The 18239-nt window shown below is 36.1% G+C and overlaps 1 protein-coding gene across 2 annotated transcripts in view; it reads right to left on the bottom strand.

Annotated features, from left to right (window-relative positions):
- The window catches only part of Znf292 (zinc finger protein 292), a 91212-nt gene that overhangs the window by 556 nt on the left and 72417 nt on the right, over positions 1-18239 (bottom strand). Inside the window, exons 7-9 of one of the 2 annotated variants that reach the window (XM_029562385.1) lie at positions 14992-15128; positions 12134-12275; positions 19-8264 (exon numbers count right to left, since the gene is read on the bottom strand). In XM_029562385.1, coding sequence (XP_029418245.1) covers positions 1170-8264; positions 12134-12275; positions 14992-15128 — 7374 coding nt within the window. In that variant the 3' untranslated portion in view covers positions 19-1169. Of the gene's footprint in view, positions 1-18; positions 8265-9143; positions 9186-12133; positions 12276-14991; positions 15129-18239 lie in introns of those variants that run through there. The other variant, XM_029562384.1, reaches the window with a different exon arrangement.

Genomic DNA, 18239 nt, shown 5'->3' with positions numbered 1-18239 from the left:
ATCTGTACTATCTAATACCTATTAACAGTAAAATCAAAACATTCAACTTCCTTATAGAAAGTATTTCATGTATGTAACAATATATGGTAAGGATTCTTGCATTTTATAAACACAAGATGGGCTCACTTGATGATACTATTTTTAAAATTTATAAAAAGTTTTAAAAATTCTTCCCACAAAAGTTTATACAGTTTAAAGCTATACACCATCTATAAATCTCAGAAAATGGGGGAAAAAACCTTTATAAGAGCACATGTACAAAACAAGAACTGAAATGTGATTTTATTTAAGGCAATACTGGGCTACTTCACAAATCACCACCTTAAATATTTACACTGATCCACACTACTAGTTTCTATCACATTGACAAAGGATATTTTTAAAATACCAATGTTTAAAAACTTCCATGTATTAAAAGTCTTTATTCACATTTCCATTATATTTTATGGACTCATAGTAACTATATCTATTTAGAAACAATGGAAAAAGAAAAAAATCTGTAGCTACTAAAGAATCTGTTTTTTAATTTCATATGAATACCACCCAAGAATGCAGGATGGTAAATTCACAGAGTGTTGATATAATGTGCCTACTGTGTGAAACATAACATTGACTATCATCTTGTAAATAAAAGTCTTATGTAGAAAAAGAAAAATCAATTACGGCAGTTTCTAGTTGTACTTCAAAAAGTTCTTAATTTAAATCAAAAGAAGTTTAAAAACTTGATCACATTGTTAAAATTAAAACTGCAAATATAAATGTCTCATTTAATAGTTTAGACTTACAGACTGCTGGTGGCAGCAATGATTTACAGTAATAAATATATACAAAAAAAGCTATCTACAAATAGAGTACTGCTATACACGAGCGGCGACCTGGTGAAGGTTGCAATCACATAGATAATTCAGTCTTCATGAAAAGGACAACTGGGTGATAGAAATTTGAGGCTTAACTCAATTATTTACAATAACTGAAGTACGGATTCCATTCAAGTCCCATAGGGATAAAATAAAGTTCTGCATGACAGAGGTCATGGTTTTTTTTCTGCCTTCTTTTAGCTAGGTTAATTCATGTAAACAAAAAATTTAAAAGCTCACAATTACAACATGCTTGATGGCTTTCTATTTAAATGAAACTATACAAATGACACAGTTACAGTACATGAGTTGTCAGTACTGTCCTCTGCCTGTGGCTTTACCTATACTGATTTCTTTCAGAACAGACCTATCGGGGTCGTTTGAACACACTTCAAGTTTCTTCAGACTGACGGTAGGTTTCATTTCCTGAAGCTGCTTTAGGGCAAGCTCAGTGCAATTTCTAAGAGTCTTGTCTAAAACAATTTTTACATTCTCACTGCACTGAAGTTGTGAGGGATTGGCAAACTCTACAAAGATTTCACTGTCTTTACAAGAACACATGCGATTTCCACTATTTGCAGCAGTCTTATCAGTACTTTTCCTTGAATTTGAATGGGATCCTCTTTTAGTTCCACTATTTGGATGGTCTCTGTCAGGATTTTTTTTCTGCTTCACTGCAGACTCTTCAAGAAACTTAAGAAATGACACTTCAAATCCCATTGGTTTAAAGGAACTCCAGTCAAAGGATGAAGGATGCTCCTCAGTGGTTTGAATTGCAACAGCAGTCTCTTCCTCTTTATGCACGTTATGTACCTCAACTGGTGATTCTGGCTCAGGTTTCTCAACTTTCCTTTTTTTATTTTTTATTGTGTTTTTTTCTTTACTAACTCTCTTCAAATTACCTGCTTTTTGTCTTTCTGATGGGCAGGGACTATTTTCCTGGAGATCATTACTTATATTTGAAGTAGTGTTAGCTTGGGTCTCCACATTGGTGCAGTCTTCATTTATTAATTTTGTAATAAATAATTCCGTTAGCTCATCCATTTCATCTTTTTCATTTTTTACTGCTTCTTTCTGTGGAGCAGCTGTTCTTGAGTTATCACTTTTCTCTAATAAAAGTGTGTCAGAATCTTTTACATCATTTTTACCATCTTCTTCCTCTGTGGCTTCCTTTACTTGTGAGTCACCACATCGTTTGAAGACAATAAGATGATTACGGTGTTGTGATGTAAATGCCTTAGATAACTTATGGCACTTGTAATGTCTGATTATATTGCTTTCGCTTGTAACAACTGAAGTACACCCCTTTATCATACATGGATATTGGGTCACAAATTTGCTTGTACACTCTGACAAGGCATCATTTCTAGCCTTTATAGAATACACATGCTTTCCACGTTTTAGAGAATAAGGCTTATTTTCCTCAATCTGCACAACTTTTGCATTCTTGTTCTCTAAGTTACTTTTTTTCTTTCGCTTGGTCTTGGGCATTTTCATTCCTTCTTTTCCAGTTCTGCAGTGTTTTGTTGCCCGGTGTTTAGACTTTGATTTTTCCTGGTTTGCCTTACTTGATATATTTTCCTGGCCAGTTAGTTTTCTTGGCCGAATCAAATGAGCTTTATGTTTGTCATTATGCTTGTTAAAAATGTGTCGGAGAAGATTAGAGCGAGTGGCATACATGCGGTCACAGCCTTCACAGTCACATTTGTATATACCATCCTCTTCCGTTCTACTTGTCCTTGCTCCAATTCCATGGTCGACCTCAAGATGAACAACATAGTTCAAGTATGTTGTGAAGGAAGATTGACAGTCGAGCTGGTCACATGGAAACTTGCCAACATCCACAGAAGCAGTCATACTTTCGATTTCCTCAGGAGTCATTTCATGCAGTTTCATGTAGTGTTGGATTAAGCCTGTAATGGCTTGAAAAATTCGAGAACAGTCACTTACCTGGCACCGAAATTCTTTCATGCTCTGCTTATTTTCAGTTTCTTCAAGTTCTTTACCAGCTTCACTTTCCTCTTCAACCTCTGCAGAAAAAGCAGGAAGATCTGATTTGTGGACAGCCTGGTAATGAAGAATCAGGTTCTGCTGTATTGTGAAAGCGGCAAAGCAGCCCTGGTGAACACAGCAGTAAGGTCTGTACGGGCTATACCGTGCTGGAAATTCAAGGGACTGGGAAACTGCTTTCTTCTGTCTTTTTTCCTCTTTTTCTTTTCTATACCTCCTAGTTTTTCGTCCTTTAGCTTTCATGTTTGAGAGAGAATCTGTGTCCATATATTGTTCAGGAGTAATTGTGATAGGCTGTGAAGAACATTCTGGTTTCTCAGGACTTTTTTTTTCTGCAACTTGTTTTTCTGGGGTCACTGCTATGCTGCTGAGGTAATTTTCTGTCACTGCTGGTAACTCTAAGGGAGGCTGTAATTCTGGTTTAATTTCCTTTGTCACATGTGGCTGTTTTTTCATTTGGTTAATTTGTGGAGCCGGTAAACTCTCACTTTGAGATTTTCTTCCATATGGCCTTTTTATTTTTAACTTAACCATTTCTTCTGTTGTAAAATGATGTACCAACTGACAGTGTGCCCGAAGATTAGAATTTCTTGTGAATGTTTTTGTACATGTAGGTACTACGCATTTAAATGGAGCAAATTTTAACTGATTCTTCTTAATTTCAAGGATCATCTCTGGAGTATACTGGTGGATTTTACCATAATGCTTAAATAGGGCATCCTTTGTCATGGCACTGTAGTTACAGCCTTGGTTTTGACACACGAAGGGCTTATTAACTCTGTCATTAAGCTGAATGTGCATCATTTCAGAAACTGGCTGAACTGTGATATTTGGAGCTGATTTAATAGGAGTAGGGGCCAGTGTTACTGACTGGTTTATCAGTATACACTGGGAAGCTGGAGCAGACAGGTCATTTTCTAATTTTAATTTTTGTAAACCTTCTAAAATTTCTTGTATTTGATCCTCCTTATACAATGCTTCAGATGGAGGAATATTACTTTTTGTTGGCATGGCAGTTAGGAAAGATGAAAACTCAGAAGAATCAGGTAGCTTGTTATTTGGCGTAGAGGTAACTGCAGGAAGCTGCATGCTGTAACTTATTTGAGCATTCTGTGGTGTCTCATCAGTACCCTGAGATTCACTCTTTACCTCAAGCATTTGAGAATTCACAGCAGTTTTAATAAAATCAAGAGTCTTCTCAAAGTTCTGTATAACATTGTCTTCAGAAACCTGCAAATCAGAATTCATGCCTGACGGGCATGAATTCAAAGCCATCATTTGGGAATCTCCATTTTCAGTCTTTAATGTCAAAGGGGTTAACATTGTATGGGATTCAAGACTGGCTTTAAAGTCCTCTTTTACGTCAGTTATAAACAACTGGCTGTCAATGTTATTTAATTTCTGGGTTAGGTTTTCCACCAAACTTGGAGATTCACAATTTGGAATTACATCATTCTTTGCCATCAGTCCCACTGTTGTTAAGTCATTTGGTACTAAGTTCTGGGAAGCATTTGGTACAATTACTGGAGGAGCAACTTTTTTTCTTCTCTTAGATGCACTGTGTCCTTTTTTATTTAAATGACTGGATCTTGTGTTTTGAGGCCCATTTATAACAGAAACACGTGAACTATTACTGCCAAAACTTTGTTGTGGCTCAGTAGAACTATTCAATGAACTGGAGCACAAACCATTTTCAACAGTCTTCAGTAGTAAATCATCTGTTGTTAAAACAGGCAAAGTGCTACATTCCTTGATAGCAGAAGTTTTGGAGTCTGGTGATCTATTCTGGTCTGTTGGCGAAGTGTTTGGGTGGCAGACGGTCTGTAACAAGGGCGTCCCAGTTGGACCTGGCATCACTGCTGAACTTACCTGTGCTGCATTTGAGACACAGCCTATGGGAACAACCTGAGAAAGCATTTCAGCACTTTCAAAAGTGCTGGGAATGCCAGCAGTTTCTAAGGCCTGCTTAATAATTTCACTGCCTTCCTGACTAACACTGGTATTAAAGTTACTCACATCACATCTGGGAAATGTATTTGGTAAAAATGCTGGGCGATTTTCAACAGCAAGAAGCTGCAGGAATGATGGATCTTTAAAACATGCTTCTGGATTGAAGGTAGACTGGTGTGGTTCCTGCAAATTTACTGCATTTGTGGAAAGAATCATGCTGGCCAGAAGGGAAGGCTGTCCATTATTTTGTAAAAGTTCTTGGGCAATTTCTGCCCCATCCAGTGGTTTGCAGTAAGATCTTTTAGACAGGTGTCCACCCAGTGACCTGGGATTAGTAAAAGCCCTGTAACACCTACTGCAGATGAACTTTCCATCTCTGATAATTGCAGGCCATTTAGCCCTTTTGTTGTGCTTGGGTTTTCTTTCCTTTCCATTTGGGCCCCGGCCACGGTCTTTTCTCACTTTTTTAGATGCAGACTGTTGTGCACTGGTGCTACTGAAATCATTTGCAACATTCACTTGTGAAGGAAAAACTGCATTTTCACCACTACCCTCCTTTAGAAAGGAAGAATTTGTGTTTCCTTCCATCTGTGAGGAATAATGATTTGAATTATTTTCCAGTTGGGAGAAAACAGAATTAGTCGCACTGTCTGTTGGTGAAGGGAAGAGAGAGCTATTTTCTGCAGGTAAAGGAAGGAAAGGATCTGAGCCGCTGTCAATATTCAAAGGCAAAACTGTTTTGGTTAGATCTTCCATTTGTGCTGGCAAGGCAGTATTAGACAAATTTTCCATTTGTGAACACAGCATACCACCTTGCTCACATTTATCCTGAGAAGGTAAATTTGGACTTAGGACACTTTCCATTGAGGGTAACAATGGAGTTGACACACTTGCTAAATGAGCTGGAAAAAGGGAAGGTGAGACATGCTGCAGCTGGGCTGAACAAGCAGGATTCCCATTGGCTTTGGTCTGTGGTGTAAAAAAAGCATGATCAGAGCTGCTCACTTGTGATGGCAAAAAATAAACACACTTTCCATGATTTGGTGGACTTAAGTTGTTAGATTTCTGACCTTTTTTAGTCTTGCGCTGCATTTTAAAAGCAGCATATTGGTCAGGGTGTGCTGTCTTCATGTGTTTTCCAATACTCTGTGAAGAGTTATACGTTCGAGTACATCCCTCAACCTGGCAGCTGAATTTCTGAACTGGAGCTTCTGGAGGTGCTGATGGAGTTCCCAATGTACTACTCAGGTTGGGCTGTGATGGAACAAATGTGATACTTTCTAGTGTCTTAAGAGGTAAATCATAAAGGCTGGGTGATGTTTTAACATTACCTCCACATTCAAACTTGGAAGTCTGTGAACCGTTTTGAAATCCTGCCTGATTTTGCACAGAAAAGGTCATCAGAGTGCTGACTTGTCTTTCTAAGGTTTGAGGGTTAATGTCACCGATCTTCAGGGTTTCTGAATTTGCTAAAGAATTCTGAGGAATTTGGGCTTCATTTAAGCACTCATGTTCTTTTCTTTCTTGGAAACCTGGATGACACAAATCAACACCAGTACCTTCACCTGGTTTACACAAATCTCTAACTAGTGGCACATCAGTGTCTTCCATGGTTAAGTTTTCTTGCTTTCCAAAGCTATCCTCAATCCCATGGTTGAGAGACACTTTGATGGACACAGCTACTTCATTGTCCTGAAGAACAGTAGTACCAGCAGGGTTTTCCAAACCTTTTGACAATGGTTTATTAGCTTGCTTGAATTCAGAGGCAGAGAGCTGGCCTTGTTCAGTCCCAGCTGATTCTGTTTTGCTTTTATCCCAATCATCACTTCTATGTGCTTGTAAGCTCGTTTCAATGTTATTTTCTGAAGGAAGCACTGATCTTTCTTTCCCAGAATTCCCTTCTGTGTTCTGACTCACATCATTTTCAGATGAATTAAGCTGGTCTTCAGGAGACAGCACTTTCTCAGGAGTACTATGATCATCCAGATGCTTTTCCATCTCACTCTGAGAACGATAAACTTTACCACAACCTGTGAACTTACAAGTATAGGTATTATAATGCTGTGCTTCATGATCATATAGTAAATAAGCTTGTGAAAAAATCCTGCCACATTTAGGAAACAAGCACTTTGCTCTAAAAACTTGATGCTCTTTTCGGTGTGCTAAAAGCTCTGCATAACTATTAAAACCAGCTTTGCATTTCATCTGTATACATATATACGGTTTACTGCCGCAATGCATTTGTAAGTGATCATTGAGGTGAGTGACGCTTACAAAATGCCGTCTACAGTACTGGCAAATGACTTTTTTGCTTTGCATTTCAAGAAAGCGTTTGGCATCTTCATTATCCTTATGCCCCTTTACATGAGCAATTAAATTCTTGAAATACTTAAAGCCCTTTTTACAAAAAGTTACAGGACAATTAAACTCATTAACAGGTACTGGTTTCTGGATTGGGATTACCTCTGGCTCATAAGACTTATCTTTGTCATCATTCTCATCATCTGAACCATCATTGTCATTAAACACTATGAAATCTGTCGAATACAGACTATTCTTCTTTATAGGCCGCTGTTCCTGTTTTGTCACAGGATTAGTCTTCTGATTTTCATGGGTGGCTGTGATCTTAGGAGGCCTTCCCAATCTTCTTAATGGCTTCATAGCTGCTAATCTCTCTTTACTAGATTGTTTAACATGAAGTGTGACATGAGGGACAAAAGTTTCTTTAGAATTAAAATTCTTTGCACATATGGGACAGCTGTAAATCCCATCTCTGTAATGTTTCTGTGCATGTCGTACTATTCTGTGTCCAAGGAATTCTTTGTCACATAACACACAATATTGCATGTAGGCTTGCCAATTCCTAAACCTAGCAGATATAAATCCCCTCTCTCTTAACTGTTTGATGTCCTTCTTCTTCTGCTTTTCATCACCAGTGTCTACAAGCAGGCCCGAATTACTGCCATCTCCACCAGAAAGACCATTCAGAGACATTTCTTTACTCTCCTCCTGGTAATCTACTACTTTCTCATATACTTCACTATCATTTAATTCATCAATCGAAGACACAATAGATGCTTCTTCTCCCATTAGTGCAAGACATTGCCGCTTTAAGGTTTTCCAATCCCAAAATTCTGGATCAAAGGGCCACTGAGTTTTCAAAACAAGTAAGAGTTCACATCGCAGAGAATTTGGTATAGGAAGATTTTCTTCATCGTATTTCTGGTCTGGCTGGTTGTATAACATTTCCACAGCATAATATGCATCTACTGTAGGCTCAATAAGGAATTCACTCAGTTGACAAGCACGTTTAACTTCCAGATCATCAGGCAACAAACATGAAATGGTCTTGCAAATTGATATTTTTACTTCAGTATTTTCTGTAGATTCCAAGCGAAGAGCTTTTACACATAGTTCTATGCAGGTAGCAAGTCCAGCCCCTTCAGTCTGTGAAGAAACAAAGGAAATGTTAATCTACACTAATTAATTTTTTTAAATTTGGCCTTTAAGATTGAGATGTGCTTTTCTCAAATCTTTCAATAGCTATAGATACCCCTTCTAGGCTACTACAGCTCGGTCTGGTGTGGGTGTAAGTTAAAACAAACAACTGGGAAAGAGGTGACCATATGTCTCTAGCTTTCACATAAACCTCTATATTTTATTCTGTTTGGGGATAGATCTGAGTACAAATTTTACAGTAAAAGGGGCTGGTAAGATGGCTCAGCCATCAAGTCTGACAACCTAAGTTTGATTCTCAGGAACCACATGGTGGGAAGAGAAATGACTGAGCAAGTTGTTCCTCTGACTTCCACACATATGCCATGGAATTCGTGAGCACACATAAAAATTAGATACATTTTTTTTTTTTTTTAGAATAGTAAAACATCTGTTACAATGCCATAATAACAGACATCTAAGCCACTCTTGTTATGATCTACAAGAAAGACAAAGACATGTGGGTGAAACTGCATGAGAAGAGACCAGGAGAAATTTTGGAGAAGTTAAAGGCCAAGCTAATGATGACCTGAAGACATACTACCTGAAGGAATGTATGTATGCAGAACAGAATTCTAGAAGGGCTGTGCTAGCTGGAAAACTCACAAAATGATAGGGAAAAATGAATTTAAGAAAGAAGACATCAGAGAATTTCTGGATGAAAAGACTATCTTGGGGAAGGTAACTATTTTATCATATGAATGTCAAACTCACTAAAAATGGCAAAACTTGATTCAAAATCATAAAACACAACTAAAATTATTTTAAAGGGGAATCCTAATGATACTTCTAATCCTGTCAGCTGCTGAACAAGGGTTTATTTCAACTTACAAACAACAAATAGTTTTGTTTTGTTTCGTTGTTGAGACAGGATCATCCTAAGTAGCCCAGGCTGGCCCTGAATTCATAATCCTTCTGCCTCAGACTCCTAAGAGATGGGATTACAAGTATGCACCATGACACCTAGCAAAGCAAATGGTTTGTTTTAAAAATATTTTAATGTTGTGATTAAAGGTAAAACCTATACAAATAATGGCAATAAAACAAAAAACAGCTTTATCAAACTGTATTCTTCGAAGTTTTGGAGAATTAAGTTAACAGGAAATACTCAAATCATAAACTGGCTATATAACATGCATATTTTAAAGACTGAGTTTGAATTCACCACAATTTTACATAATACAGTGTAATTAAATGAGTGATTAGCTCAAAAGTCTAAGTCAGAACATCAGCTAGTAAAAGTACTAGTGCAACTTGAACTTAAGAGTTACAGAAGCATAATCTAAGAGCTATATAATTTAGGAGGAATTTAGACTTGTCTGCCTTTCTAGACTAGAACAGCACTGCAAGCTTCTGACAAAGGCAGTTTGTTTTTGGTAATCCCTTCTCCCTTATCTCTGGCTGCCTAGTAATAAGATCAAAAGCTACCCAAATTTTCATGTTGACTATAGTTCCCTACATGACATTCCATTCAGTCCTTCTTTACCTATCCACAATGTCACATCTTAGACTGGTTTAAAATTCTTAAAAAAAAAAAATTCTATTATTTTTATTTTATGTGCATGAGAGTATTGCCTACATGTATGTCATGTGCACCCGTATCAATGCAATGCTTGCCAAGGTCAGAAGAGGACATAGGATTTCCCTGGAACTGGAGTTATGGACTGTTAGCCGCCATGTGGGTTCTGGGAATCAAACCCGGGTCCTCTACAAGAGCAACCAGTGCTCTTACCTGCTGAGCCATCTCTCCAGCTCCTGGTTTAAAATTCTTTATGTGGTTAACTGGTGAATTTTAGAATGAATATAAGCCTAAGATGGAGTATAAGACATAATGACTAAATGGATAATTTAAAAGGGGGAAGGAGAAGGGTTTTTTTTTTTTTTTAACCTTTCAAAGGAGTATTACACATTAATTTAAAAATACTGTTTTTCATTATGAATTTGCAGAACCTATGCAATGAATGATGGGACCTTTGGAAAATGTCTTGTGTGCACACTTAACCAAAAACAAGCTAAATTCCTATACAGGTTATTTTAAGAAATCAGTAGCATAGGGCTGGGGTATAAGCTAGTTGATGGGATTCTGATATCCTTAATAAATGTGTGGAAAAACATGTGTACCCTCTGCTTAACAGGATCCTCTTCAGCTGTGTCTAATCTATACAATCCATCTCTGGTTGTTTTTTCAACTACTAAGGTTTTATATTTTCAAACGTTCTGACTCTTAAATATACTTGGTCATTTTAATAGTGTCATTCTTTCTCATACTTTATTTCCTTATTTTGTGTCTTTAAATATAAATATGTATTACAGATTTATCTATACTTATGCTATTTACAAGTTAATTTAGGCAAATTAATCTCACTATGTAGTGAAACATTTCAGATTTTTAAGGAATCTTGAACGTTAATGCATTTATGTCTTTACATGCAGTTTATAGTTTCTATGCATGCATGTTTAATTCTATCCTTCTGTCTGCTAAAATTCCCTCACAGGAGGCAGGTATGTATTTTGTAAGCCTTGATGATGAAGCCACTTTAAGCAGGGTTTATTTACAAGACTCCTGTATTGACAGTATTTCTCTCCAAAGCAGTCCTAGTCTAGTTCTCATCTTTTTAAACGTCATTTACTTGACATGGAGATTTTTGAAGGGCATGCAATATACTTAACCCCCAAATCTGTTACACAGACTCTTAGTGGAAAGGTTTTCCTCCTTTGATCTAGAGTCCATTTGGATGATACAAGGCTCTATGTCATCCATCAGTGGACTGCTTTTCTAGTCTACCTTTCTTTTTTTGATATATTATTTATTATTCTTATTTTTTGTGTATAAGTGTATTGCCTGCATGTATGTAAGTGCACTTGTGTCATGCAATGTCCATGGAGGTCAGAAAAGTGAGATCTCCTGGAACAGGGGTTTTGGATGGTTGTTAGCTACCATGTGGGTGCTGGGAATCGAACCAGATTAACCACTGAGCCAGCTCTCTAGCTCCTATTCTACCTTTCAGTGCAATTACGGCACTTCACAGGTTGCAGCTGTGTGTACAGGTCAGGGACAAATTCAGATCTAACTCATCTTGAGAGGGCACAACAGGTTATCTAATCTCCATACAGCTAGCTATCTCCTGTCTCTATGTGGATATTCAAACCTGAACTACTTACTCTAAGTATCAGATACATCCCAGCATCCAGGTCAAAATTACTGCTCTAGTTTTCAGTTTTTTTCTGCTCTTCATTTTAAACCTTAGGTGAGGGAGTTCCCTAAAATTCTTATGCCTTCAGCTGCTAATAAAAGATGTTTAATTTTATTTGTGATTGTTTTGTAGAAGAGTTTTAGACTATACAATCTTCCAATCTGCCAGCAATGGAATCATTTCTTTATTCTTCTTTAGATGCCCTGCCCCCAATGTAACCCTGGCTGGCCTCAAACTCTCAAGAGATCTACCTGCCTCTGCCCCCTGAGTGCTGAGGTTAAAGGTGTGTGGCACCACACTTGTCCCCTGTTCAAAGTTTCTAATCTTCCGCATAACCAAACTATCAAGAGTAGAACACCTACTAGCAAAACTGAAGAACAAAAACGGAAAGAATTATGCATATTAGTTTCTTATATGGTAGAAGGAAGTCTTTTATTTATATATGCACTTTTAAGTTTCTCTGGATCAAATACTTCAAAGGAATAATAAAAAAAAAAAAAATCAAAAGTCCAAAGCACTGAAGAAGAAAAATTACTGGAAGTGTCAAAAGTAATAAAAGTTAAAAAAATCTTGTTAAAGATGATTTATTGAATTTAAATTAAGGGAAAACATCTTGATTATTCTTACCTCTGAATTAATAACTTTAATCAGGAAGAAAATGTGATATACAGTCTTCGTTAACAAAGAAAGTTGACGACACCTCTCTAGGTACACTTGTATCGATGGCTCTACCCTTTGCTGCAATTTACTCCAAAACAGAGTGAGTTCCCTTAAAAAAAAGTTTAAAGGATAAGCTGGATGAGTAATATAATAATAATAATCATGGACTATATCAGTCTATCCATTACATATGAAGTAAAACTGACTTTAGGCTCCAATTTTATAGGTGGAATTAAGCCTAAATACAAGATAAATCTGCACTTTGATTTTCTAAACACCAAAGGAAAAGTCAAATCCAATTTCCTCATTTTGTTAATAAGTATTTTGCAATCCCAGCATAGCACTATCTTTTAATTTGGGTATCATCTAACATTTAAAGAACTTACATTTAAATTTTCAACTATGTAATACAAAAGCTCAAAATGTATATGTGCATAATATCTAAGAAAAGCAAAATGATTTTTAAAAACATACTCATTTGGGATTAGAGGTGTACCTTAGTGACAGAGCACTTGCCTAACACAGCTTCAAATCTATCATCACCCTAAACAAACAACCCATAAAACCTGTATCTTCTAAATTAAAAATCTACCCAGAAGGAACAAATCAATCTCTGCTACAAAGGTTAAATTGAGAAAAAGCAAAAAAAAAACAAAAACAAAAAACCACTAAAATTGACTTTTAATTTAGTTTTTACAGAAAAAAATTATTAAAGTAATAAATGTGCCTGCTGTATCCAATTTCTCTTTTGTCCTTCATAGTTAAATTCCACAAAAATGTTTCTTGCTTCAATATTTTCAGCAATTTTCTCAATACAGGGTTCTGCTAATGCCTCCTTCAGTTTGCAGCTCCTTAGGAACTCTGTCCCCTTCACTGCTCACCTGCTGGATTTTAATGTACATAATGAAGACCTCAAAACCTGTTTATAAAATTTTGACCATATTCACCTCTTTTGTATGCTTCCTCTATGGATTCTTCCAAAATCTGAAGCTGAGCACAGTCATGCATGCTACTACAGTATTTCAATTAACAGCAGGCCACACAGAGTACCATACCAAAGATTATGCAACCTCTTGAGTTGTGCCACTGTAGCCTTCTTAGTTGATATTTGTACAATGGCAAATTATTTCTAACCATGTATTTCCCAGATGTATTCTATCACTAAGCAATGTATGACTGTAAAAAAGGTGACTATCATTCTTCCTAATTCATTATTTTCCATTTAATATATTATTATTACTGACCCAAATGGCCTCAACTTTTTAACTTTCCTTGAGACTGATAAATATCTTTTGCGTTTTATTCACCTGATGCCACATACCTAAGGAAGCCCTTGTAGTTTCCTAGCTGGATTATTTACTGGCTTTCTAGTCTTCTGTGTAAGCTCTAGAGCTCTAATTTCTTCCTTCTATGTGTCCTCTCTATTCATTCTCCAAGCAATTCTCAAATGTGTATCTTAAAAGTGTTTCTTAAACATGAACTTCTACATTGCCATTTAAGAGTGTATAACACACTGCTCCTGTATATCATACAAATTCAGACTTTGATGCCTTTTTAGAACCAATGGAACACACTTCTTAGTGATCACAGATTTTCATGTTATCTTCTGCCTGCAAAATCTACTTATCCTTGTAATAAATATGTTGTAGTTATCCCTGCCTTTTGTCAATGCCCTCTGTATTTTACATGTATCATTTTCCTTCATAACAGAAATCAACTGCTCAGAAAAACTTGGTAACTCTGAACTTTAATTTCTTCAATTACACAGCCATTTACTGACCTGGTCTGTTCTATATTCATTTGCATGCCATGTGTTACTTGGTAGATATTCTTAAAAGCCAGACTGTTTTAAGTCAATTTTCCTTCAATAACCAATAATGTTCTTGAATGACAATATACATTGCTAGTCTTGGCAATAATCTAAGACTTCTGGTTCCAAGTTTTTTTTTGTAAACTATTTTATTTATTATTTTTATTTTATGTGTATGAGTGTATTGCCTGCACGTATGTGAGTGTACCCGTGTTGTGCAATACTGCAGAGGTCAGAAGAGGGCTTCGGATTCCCCTGGAACTGGAGTTAAGGAGGGTTCATAGTCGCCATATGGGTCCTGGGAATCAAACCTGGGTCCTCTACAAGAGCAGTCAGTGCTCTTAACTGTTAAGCCATCTCTCCAGCCCAGGTTCCAAGTTTTATAAGTTAATGGTAGTCAACATGTAAGTTGCAACATCATAGAAAGCTCTATGTTACATGTTTTGCTCACTTGGGGAATGTGCCATGCTAGGAAGGGTGCGCTAACAGAGAATGTCAAACAAGCAAGCAAAGTGGAAGGATCTCTACAGGTAAGAAATAAACTTCCAACATATGAGGTTTATAGCTAGTTAAATAACTCAAAGTATACAATATGCAGAGAAAAAATATACACATTAGATCACAGGTTGATGACATAGCTAAAAAAATTTTTTGGGTAGCATCTGACAAACTTTCAAATTTTAAAACCAAAATGTGAACTATTTGATAATCACTTTGCATAGAATGTAGTAGCTAGAAAAACCCTTTTTTGTCATGATGAAACAAAAAGACTTTTAAAAACTTCTGAATTACTTGAGCTCTTAAAATCTATTTTGTATTCTCTTTGTTTTAAGACAGGATCTCATTATGTAGCCCTCGCTGGCCTGGAACTTTCTACATGGATCCTGCTAGCCTTGAACTCAGAGATTCAACTGCCTCTGCCTCCCAAATGCTAGGACTAAAGGAATGTACCACCATGCCCAGCCACTGTATTCTCATTTAACAAAATTTCCGTTATAAAAGAAAACCAACTCACCAAGCACAATACATATCTCCTTGTTGGAGCTGACGTGATAAAAATGCAGTACATAAAACAAGAGCACTTTTCTCATCGCCTTCAGATTCTAAATTACAGATCATTTCTAATGCATCTTTGCAATCAACTTCTGATATCTATAGAAAAAGGAAACAAATATGCCATAAAAGGCTTTATATTAGGATGTATATAGCAATATATTTAAAAGTTTTCATTTGATATCCAGAAATTTTCATTAATATATACTATCAAGTTATAACTGGGATAAAGTTATAAATGTTCACTAACTAATGTCAATTAATTATAAACATCTTTTAACCATTAAATTGGATCCATGACCTAAAGTAAACTTCAGTACTTTTACTTTTCTCCCCTTTTATCCACTGATTTAAATTAGTATTAGAATCAGCAGAAAGACAGAATTATACTGGATATAAGATTAAAGGGACTAACTAGCTTACTCCATTTCAAAGATTGCCTACGAGTTCATATAAGCCAGATCAAGGCAACTTCATTTAATGATATGCTCCTGTACATTACTTATTTTTAAAAGAAGTTAAAATGTACTACCTTATTATATAAAACATAATAAATAGTATACCTTATACTATATAAAACAGAATTAACCAGTGACTTCCACAATGATTTGCTTTTAAGACAGGGATGTGACAAACATCAGACAATCACAAATCATCTTTGTTCCACAGGATAGAATGATTTGGTATATGACATGTTATAAAGGCAATGGTAAAAAGAACTAAAGACTAAAGAAAGACCATCAGCACCTATGTGTCACAGAGCTATGTCCTTCCTAGTTGAACTCTCTCCTCATCAAATACAAGGTAAACAAAAGTGTATGTGTAAACTGTACTGTGTCTAGGACTAAACAAGTATTTAAATGACAGCAAGGATGTATAATTTTAAGGCTGATTTTTGATAATGAGGATGAAGGCTGTGTGACAACTGACTGTGAAGTTTCATTTTATATATATGAAACTGGGCTGGAAAACACTAAGAGGCTGGTTGTGGTGGTGCATGCCTGTAAATCCTAGCACTCGTGAGAGAGGCAGGAAGGTCAGTTCCAGATCAGCCTAGGCCACACACAAGACCCTGCCTCAAAACAAACAAATAAACAGACAGACACCAAGTAAAAACAACAAAAGACCAATATAAAACAAACAAAACACCAAGATCGATTTCTATGTCTGTGTGATTAACAACAATCACAATGATTTCTTAAAGAAATTATACAACTGCATTCTAAGTTTCCTGTGGTAGCAGACACCTGGAATCTCTTCCAGGGAGGCAGAAACACAACACTGTGAGTTTAAGGCCAGCTTGGACTTATCTATGGTGAGGCCTTGTCCAAACAACAAGAAAAACTAAACAGACTGAAATCCAGTCCAGTGACTGCTCCTTCCACTACTCCTCTGACACTTTGTAACAAATCTTTATCTGAAAGTGACCCTATTTATACTACCAAAAGTGGGGGGAAGTGAAGGATATACATTTATACAATATTTTTAAGTATCTATATTAAACAGTGTCAGACATTTTATAATATTTATCACAACTTTACCACTGGGTAGGTACTTAACATTTTATACATAAGAAATTACATAACTTGATTAATTTACAATACTCAAGTAATAGACCTACAAATCAAACTATGACTGGTATTAAAAATCCAAATTCTTGCCATTTTATAAGAGTTTTATCCATTTTAAACAATTACTCTGATACAGTCATGCTGGCAAATGTAAGGCCAAGTGTAAATTAAAAACAAAAAAAAAAAAAAAAAAAAAAAAAAAAAAAAGAATTTTGCAGAAGACGCTAGTAACAGTAACTGGAGCAAACTATCAGGGGAAGTTTCTCCAGGAATAGCATCTATAATGCACACAAGAGCTTGCTGGGTACACAGATACACTACAAGCTGAGTGTCACATATCCAAATGCTTGGGATCAAATAGGTTTTAGATTTTGGATTTTAAAAAATAATTGCATAATAACAGGTTTGGGACCCTGAAGGTCATTACCCCATGCAATATCTTTAGTATAATTATGTTTTGCTGTGACCCATCAGATGATATCATGTGTGGAATTTTTTACTTGTTGTATGATGCCTGTAGTTAAAACTTTACAGATTTTGGAATAGATTCAGACCTCAAATTTGCTAAGGATGCTCAAACTACTAGGTCTCACCTCACTGTCTATGCTCTCCAGAATTCCACATATGTAAGCATATGAGGCCCTATATTATACTTGCCTATTGTTTGTACCTGCTCAGGTTTAATAAAAATCCTTTCTTCTTGAAATTCTGATTTACTTAAATCTCACTTTTTCTTTCTTTTTTAAAATTTGGTCTTTTTCAGACAGGTTCTCCATGTAGCCCCAGCTGGCCTGGCACTCACTACATAGATCAGGCTGCCCTCGTTTTTACAAAGACCTGCTTGCCTCTGCCTCGTGAGCATGAGGATCAAAGGCATGTGCACAACCTGGGTAAATCTCATCATTTTTATTTCTTCTAAAACCTGTAATTCTTGTTGAATGCTCATATGGGTACCAAATATATGTATGATTATTTCCCCAATCAAATTACTATCATTAACTAACTTAATATTTAAAAGTATGTACTTCAATGTATGTGTTATGACCACCAATGTGTGTTTATTCTTACATACATATAAATATACAAAGCATTTGGTCTACTCAAAATACACAAAAACATTTTAAAAACATATTATTGTGTGTGTACATGATGTGTGTGGGGCATGTGTGTCACTACACACAGGTGTAGACCAGAAGACTTTGTGGAATTAATTTTCTTCCAATTTTACATAGTTTCAAGGGATCCAACCTAAGTCACTGGGCTTTCAGGCACTGCCTTTACCCACTGAGCCATCTTGCCTGCCAAAACGTCAATTGATTTATTGTTGTTGGGTACTAACTAAATGCACTAAATGTTAACAGTGCATCTGAGAGATTTCACTTCCCTAATTTGCCAGGAGGTGGCCCTATTAAAAAATGATAAAGACAATGGCAGGAATTATGAAGCCACATTTAAATTAATGGATTAAAATTGTGAAAAGTGAAATTTATTAAAACAAAAAAAGAATTGTTTAAAAAAATCCAAAGCAGTACAATTCAGAGATTACCAGTATGTTTAAGAACTATGCTCTATTTTGAAAAATGAGCAAAATTTCAAATACCATAAAATCAGGAGGGAACTCTGAATAAAATATTTAAAA

This window comes from Nannospalax galili, unplaced genomic scaffold, assembly GCF_000622305.1.
Source record: "Nannospalax galili isolate Female #2095 unplaced genomic scaffold, S.galili_v1.0 scaffold1395, whole genome shotgun sequence".
Taxonomy (NCBI): domain Eukaryota; kingdom Metazoa; phylum Chordata; class Mammalia; order Rodentia; family Spalacidae; genus Nannospalax; species Nannospalax galili.
Note: the sequence above shows the minus strand (reverse complement) of the source record. Positions and strands in the feature narration are given on the sequence as shown.